This window comes from Oryzias latipes, chromosome 19, assembly GCF_002234675.1.
Source record: "Oryzias latipes chromosome 19, ASM223467v1".
Taxonomy (NCBI): domain Eukaryota; kingdom Metazoa; phylum Chordata; class Actinopteri; order Beloniformes; family Adrianichthyidae; genus Oryzias; species Oryzias latipes.
This window is the reverse complement of record NC_019877.2, coordinates 6,835,561-6,843,232: the sequence shown is the minus strand read 5'-3', so window position 1 is coordinate 6,843,232 and position 7,672 is coordinate 6,835,561. Positions and strand designations below refer to the sequence as shown.

The 7,672-nt window shown below is 35.9% G+C and overlaps 1 protein-coding gene across 1 annotated transcript; it reads right to left on the bottom strand.

Moving 5' to 3' along the window:
* On the bottom strand, nucleotides 1–7,378 carry LOC105356538 (mucin-13). Its single transcript, XM_011487990.3, has 12 exons — nucleotides 7,250–7,378; nucleotides 3,840–4,292; nucleotides 3,619–3,741; nucleotides 3,300–3,409; nucleotides 3,134–3,192; nucleotides 2,912–3,051; nucleotides 1,730–1,858; nucleotides 1,588–1,630; nucleotides 1,449–1,486; nucleotides 1,206–1,293; nucleotides 882–1,122; nucleotides 1–790 (listed from the first exon to the last, which is right to left on the bottom strand). Exons 1-12 carry the CDS (start codon nucleotides 7,299–7,301, stop codon nucleotides 620–622), a joined length of 1,647 nt encoding a protein of 548 aa, XP_011486292.1. The 5' UTR covers nucleotides 7,302–7,378; the 3' UTR covers nucleotides 1–619.
* Between the last annotated feature and the right edge of the window lie 294 nt (nucleotides 7,379–7,672).

Sequence of the window (7,672 nt, the reverse complement as noted above, 5' to 3'; positions counted from 1 at the left end):
TAATTAGCTTTAGGTTTATTAATCAGCATAACATTCTCTGGGTCTACTCCACACTTTTCATGTGGATGAATCACACTTTACGCTCTTTTTAGCTTTTACAAATGCACTTCTTTTTACAAATGTGGCATTGTCTGAAAGCAAAATTAACAAGATTTATTACTGTATGTTATTAAACTCAGAGAGCATTGTTACAGTAAACAAAAGAAAAAAATTTATTATTTATTTTGCTGATTTAGACAATGGTAACAAAGAAAAACTTAAGAAAATGAGACAAACATTGTTTTCAATGACAAAAATCCTTTTAATCCTTGAAGAGATTAATAAAAAACATTTTTTTAGCTTCAATCAACAGAACACCAAGTAAATTTCAGTGTGACAAACATTTTTACAAAAATTATATTTAGACACACAAAGACCCTTTATTTGAGAGTTTGGGTCATTTTTTAAAGTCTTTATAGATGTTTAAAAAGGCTTTAATTAAATTAACAGAAAATTTCTACCACACATATAGAGTGTTCACATGATAAAAAGACATGATTAATGACAGCTCCTAGCTGGTGAACTGAAGGCATTGTAGTGATGATGAAATAGTGCTCCTTTTTACTCCAGTGATTCGGCTCTAATTGAACCTGTCATTTGACTCTTTGTAGTAAGGGTTGGAGTGGCCTTGGCTCTGAGCGTACGGGTTGTAGCTAGCTTGGTTCTGGTTGTAGGGGTTGCTCTGAGGTCGAACCTGAGCGTAGAGGTTGGCGGGCCGAGAGTATGGAATGTCTTGCTCCTCCTTTAGCCACTAAAACAAACAAACAAAAAACGAAAATAAGGAGAATTGTGGGTGAAATCTGATCGACATAAAATGAGTTCTGAGCAGATAAAAAACTCACAGAGTTTGAAGAAATCAGGTTTTGCCGGCTGTTGCTTGGAATCATCTCCATGTTGCTCCTGTTGTCCAGGGTGCTGGTGGTTATGGCCCGCGGGATCCGAGGTATCCCGAATGAGCCATTTGTCTGAGATGTATAATCCTTATTTATGTTGTTTCCTCCAATTGGTGCCTTGGATGAAAAATTGCTGACATGCGGCTTGACGGTATCCTCATCTTCATACTCGGAGCTTTTCTTTGAGTATCTATGGGAATAAAACTTGTGTGTTTTTGTTGCATGAAGGCTGAAAACTGGAGCTTGATTGAAGCCTGGGTAGGGAGGACTCACTTTGAAGATATGACGGTCAGAGAGATGAGGGAGATGAGCAGCAGTCCTCCAAGCACGGAGCCAACGATCACCAGGATCAGCAGCCATTCTAACAAGCAGAGAAAATGTAAGAAATCTAAATATGTGGGAAAAACATCCTCCCTGATAAGATCTTGTGACATCAAAAACCAAAATAAAACTTAAAAAACGTCATTATTGTAACCACATATTTTTTATTCCTGTGGCCGATAATCTTTTACTTACTTTCATTACAGTTGATACCAGTGTAACCAAATCCGCAACTGAAAAAGATAACAAAGATGAATTTTTATTAAAAACTCAAATTTGACATTCCCTCCTTTTTTTAAATTGACTTATTTAAATTGTATTGAATAGTACTCACTCTACACATGTAGACTTCTCACTTTTCTTCCCAGGAGGACATGCTAATAAATAAATGAATAAATGGGCAACTTTTAAGATTTAACATCCCTTTCATCACTGAAGGAATTTATCTTTCTTTGGGCTCCTTAAATTCTTCTTACCTAAACACACTCTGTTTGACAATTCTGATGCTATGAAGCCGTCTTTGCACTTGCAGGTAAAATCTCCTTCTGAGGCGTTGCATGTTGTCGAGGTTTCATCACAAGGATTATTCTCACACAGCTTTGTGGCTGTGATTGAAAGAAAAGAGGACAAAGAGATCAGAAAAGGAACTGAAAAAGTCAAAATTTCTAAAAATATATTTAAAAAAAGTAAAGAAATGTAAAAGAAATGGCTCTGTGCCAGCTTAAAGTGTTTAAGGTCTTATCTTTAAAGGCAGTGTCTCACAGTCACTATACGTACATTTAGCACATTTTCAATGTATGAAATTTCTGTCTTTCATCATACATGCGTGATAATTCTTAAGTGTTTCTTGCGTTCATCATTCATTGAGGTGCGCATATGTCCTTCGTGGGTTTTGGATCTTTACTTGAATTCGGTTTAGGGCTGTTGAAAATGTTTGGTCTGTTGAGAATTATGGAGTCTATGCAAATTTTACATAATATTTATGCCATTATTACGTAAACATTATGCAATTGTGCATGATTTTTGGATGATGCATACACAAATTTGAGGCTTTCCACATATTTATGATGGACTTTTCACACATGTACCAATGTATTACTTTTATATCACTTAAACAACATACGTATCAGGTTAAAATTATGTAATTAATGCACAAATCACTGAGTAATTGCATATAAACAGTGCACTTATCTTGCACGGTTTATGTTCTTTGTGTGGTTTATTCGTACTTCTTTCGTGGTTTTAACGTGTTTCATTCATGATACATCTGTGAAGAATTTAAAGACCAAAATTTTTCTCACTTTTTCTCACGTATGTCCAATTTTCATCTGTGCAATATGCGCAAAATGTACATAGTGGCTGTGTGACACGACCTTTATCCACAATGCTTAAAAGATTCAAATGGACCATAATTATATGAAATGAATACATTAATGAATTATGTCCCATTTTTTAGCAGTGGAGGTGGAACTGGCATGATGAAAAAAACACATTGAAGAAGGATGAACATAATCTCTGAGTTTACATGGAAAACGTAAAGAAGTAACAGATGTATGAGTACAAAACATGTACAAAACAAATCTGCATGTCATGCATCAGAAATGAACAGAAAAACTAAAAAAGAATTACTATTAAATAGATAGAAGTGTTAAGCTTACCAGTAAACTCCATTTCGCATTCTTTACAGTTCGTAATTGTCTCTTTAATATTCTGCTCTGTGACTTTTGAATCTGTGTTGAAAATTAAGTCTACAGTTGCTTCAATTCCATCAACTTCAGTCCTTTTCGTTGCCTTTTTCCTACAAGAGGGAAAACTAGATTTAATTGACATTTTTTACTCCACAATTATGTAGTGTTAAAACTATGGGGAAACTAATGTACCTGATTTCCAAAACTAAACATCCAAGGTAGCTACCGTCTCCAGATAATGTATTATTCATCTGTAAATTAAGGATAAATGTATTTTAGCATTTTTGGAAAATACAGTCAGTGTTTCCCAAGTTATGCTTTTACTGGTAGGTCAAATATGAAAAAGAAAATAGCTCACTTGTTCAACAATTTTGTCAGAGGCTTCTTTAAAGTCTTTTGACTTCTTGTCCTTCATATTTTCTCGAAATGGTATTTTATTGAAGTTTAGGATACCAGGAAAAACTTTAGCTGCATGGAAGAAAAGGATATTATGGAAAATGTAGCCACAAACAATTACACCAGAGTTTATAAGATGAACTTGGAAATTGTTCACATTTTTGTCACATTGCTTACATCTAAAATGCACACAATGACAAATAATACGCACATTTATACATTGTTGCGTAATAAACAGCATTTATTTATTGACATGTGTTGGTACGTATATGAGTATTTACCCTTCTGACAAGTTTCAGTAGCTGCATTGTAGGAATCGCCCGGCAGACAGAGACACACAAAGGTCAGATTAGCACGAGCCTCACAGGTGCTTCTTCCTTTACATGGGTTTGGATTACAGGGATCTGAAAACAAACACACAACAAACTGGTGGCTCTGAAACCCAATCATATTTCCATTCAGGAAGAATGTCTCTGTCCTCGGTGGGCAGAGGAGAATGTACCTGGACTGCTTGTGACAGGGGAAGGTCCTTCGCTTGCAGTGGCGTTTCCGGTTTCCACTGTGCTTCCTGGTGTAGCTGGGCTTTCTGTTGTAGCTGGGCTTCCTGGTGTAGCTGCGCTTCCTGGTGTAGTTGAGCTTTCTGTTGTAGCTGGGCTTCCTGGTGTAGTTGAACTTCCTGGTGTAGCTGGGCTTTCTGGTGTAGCTGGGCTTTCTGGTATAGCTGGACTTCCTGGTGTAGTTGAACTTTCTGTTGTAATTGGGCTTCCTGTTGTAGTTGGGCTTCCTGTTGTAGCTGAGCTTTCTGTTGTAGTTGGGCTTCCTGTTGTAGATGTGTTTCCTGTTGTAGCTGAGCTTTCTGTTGTAGTTGGGCTTCCTGTTGTAGATGTGTTTCCTGTTGTAGCTGAGCTTTCTGTTGTAGTTGGGCTTCCTGTTGTAGATGTGTTTTCTGCTGTAGCTGTAGAATTGAAATTTCTGTTGTTAAGGTCTCTGTACTCAGGGATTCTAGTAAGTAGCATTGGGTCGTCTGCAATTACTTCAGTTGTTTCAAAATTGCGGTTTTGTGGCTTTAAATACTTGTAATTAGGCTTGACTGTTGTCCTTAATTGTGATCCAGCTTCTGTCTTTACATTTCTGAATGTGTCTCTGCTTTTCATCTAATACGTTGGTTGCTTCTTTCTCTATTTTTCACGTTTTTCGTTGGTTGGTTTAAAAAGATGCTTTGTGTTTTTTTGCAGTTCAAACTGCAGCAGCAATGTTACAGCTAGTAGAAAAATATGTTTAACCCCTTCATGCCTGAATTTATTTTCAATTGTTATACAGTGATCCCTTGCTATATCACGGTTTACTTTTCACGGTTTCGCTACTTCACGGATTTGGATTGTGCATTGTGTTCTGCATTCTGATTGGCTAAAAAGTCACTCAGCGAGTAGCTCAAGAATGGGACCCTTTGATGAGCCGTTCATTACAGTTCTCCAACATAATCGATGGTGGCATGTCGGTGTATAAGGATCTTTAGCAAAGAAGAAAAAAGAGCGACAACAACTGCCTATCACTATGTTCCTCTCCCGAACAAACACACCTGCAGCTGCACCGCGGGCTTCAGAAGGAAAAAACGCTGCAGAGGATGCAGCGGCTCAGTATGAAGAGCAGTGAAAAAGAAGACCGGAGTCACTATCTGTCCCACTGTACTTTTTTATTTTTTTCATAATCATTTTAAATTTTCTTCCGTTTAATCCACTCGGGTCGCGGTGGGCGGGGCTAATCTCCGCAATTTAAAGCCTTCTGTTCTTATCGATGATTGAAATTATTATTTGACAGCACACTACAGAAGTTATTTGTTGAAAAAACGTTTCTAAAGTACTTTTATTTGTTAAAAAAACAATTGATTTAGCCTGTTAAATGGTTTGTTCTTTCTTTTCAATGTATAATAGTGAATTTCATTGTATAATAATTGTAAAAAAATAAAGGTTTCTACTTCACGGGTTTTGCTTATCACGGGTTCTATTTGGAACGTAACCCCCGCGATAATCAAGGGATCACTGTATATAAAAAAAAGGGGTCACCCATTAAATCTTGCCCCTCTTGTTTCGTTCATCTGTTCAGGTTACAAGCTGTCATAAAATTAGCTTTCAAACTTAAAAACAAACAAGCATAAAAATTACATTTATAAAAGCCGCTAAAAAAACAGTAAAGGTGAAATTCTGAGCTTTCTTTACAAATTCCTTCTCTACTGACTTTTTCTAACTTGATAATCGAAACAGGACATAAGAAATTGCTGTCTTTTGAAACTCATTCCTGCTTTCGTTCAGCAGATCTAGCTTTTAAAATCAATAATATTAAGCTTATTTAGAATTTTCCTTCAATAAATATGAATTATCAGCTACATTTTATTTGGAAATATACATCTTATTTCTCCCTTCCACATTTTCCCCACCTTTTACTTTGTCTCTGTTTGTTCTTTAAACTTTTCATAATATTGCTCCAGTACACATATTTTTTTTACTTTGCTCTTCTTTGTTGAGCAACTTTAGTTGTTTACAGTTGACATTGCTGAGAATAACAGTGGTGTTGCCGACGTTTGTAGGATTATTTTGACTTTTAAGATCCAGATTAGACTGATGTTGTTCTTGGGTGTTACTTGAAGAATTTTCAGGCCTGTTGTTAGCACTTCTTTATTTTTACTCTGAATTTTGACAATCCACTTAATTTTTCTCAGTTCTCAAATTAATTTAATTCAGTATACATTTTATTACTATTTTGAGTATAAGTTTAATATCTGTTCATCATTATTACTTTTCATGTTAATTTTGCTGTTTTAGAAACAGTTTTTGCATATGGATGAAAATTTGCAATAAATCCTCACTATAGCACTGTTACTTACAGCAGAGGATGCAAATTGTTGCAGGCATTATTTTGCTTTTCATAACCATTTTTATTAGGAACTAAAAATAATTTTAAATATTTTTTTGTGTGTGCGTAAAAGCTTTGCCAATCTCATCAACATTATAGATTGATGAGCCTTTTAAAAAGCTTTTGTGTCTTTGTCTATGAATATAGTTACCATTTGTAAATTGCCAAAAGGTAAAAGATTGACTAAAAAAACAAGTGGATACTTTAAAATTCCTTGATTAGCTGATAAAAGGCAAATATTGTTATCCATAGGTTTTTACATGGAAATATCCAAAACTGATTGCAGGACTAAAAGTAAAAAAGAGGGACGACCCTCAAATAATGTCAGTTTGAACTACGCATGAGGTTTACTATCAGTCTCAAGTAGGTTTCAGTCACATAAAACTTAAAAAATTAACATTTTTGTTTTCAAAAAGTAAAAATCCAAGCAGTCGTCAATAGATTTCCTAACGGTGTGTATTCATATAGCGCTTTTCTACCTACAAGGCCTGAAGTGCTTTACAGTCACAGACCCATTCACACACACACATTCACACACTGACGCCAACCTCCCACCACAGGCAAGTTGGGGGTTCAGTGTCTTGCCCAAGGACACTTTGACTCACATGCAAGGCGGAAATTGAACCTGCAATTTTACAATCATGGGTCGACCGCCCTACCGCTGCACCATGGCCGCCCCAAAGAACAGGTCAGATCTTAAAAGTCACTCAAGCTGTTTTTTTTTTGAGGTATTGGCCGTTTTTATTTTATTTTACTATAAAACGTTTTAAGACAAAATGAATTGAGCACCCAGTTTTAACAAGCGACTTTTGATTCTAATATAACAAAAAGGTTATTTCATATTTTCAGTACTACAAGGAGCACAAAAAACATGAAAAGTTCTAAAAAAAAATTAACTCTTGTAATTATTTTTTGTAATATGAGCTGTAATTTCTTTGAAGTCAAAATTTTAAACCATCACATGAACGTTTCCTTCACAGTGACTTTGAGAAAACTACTTACCACAAAGAGCAACAATCCCAAGGACACAAAAGACTAAAAACCTTTGATCCATTTTTGGAAGAAACGAAGTCGAAACGCAGATGAATAAAAGTCCACGCTTAAAGCTTTGAAAAGTGGGGGAAAGAGGCTTTGGCGGCTTAAATCTCTTATTGTAAGAGGAAGTTCTCCTCCATTGGTCGTTTCAATGTTTAGCCACTCCTCCCTGGCCACTGTATCAAATAAAGAATCAGTTTTCAGCCCAGAATGGAACTGTCAATAAAAAAAACATATAAAGTTACTGCTTCTGTGTATGAATCCAATGTCATGCACCCTGCTTTTTTTATGATTACCATTTCCAACAGATGGGTCAGTTCAGGTCTGTTGAAATGCCAAGTTGCCCCATAAACGGGCAATATTTCAAAAGAATTTTACTGTCATAGTTAA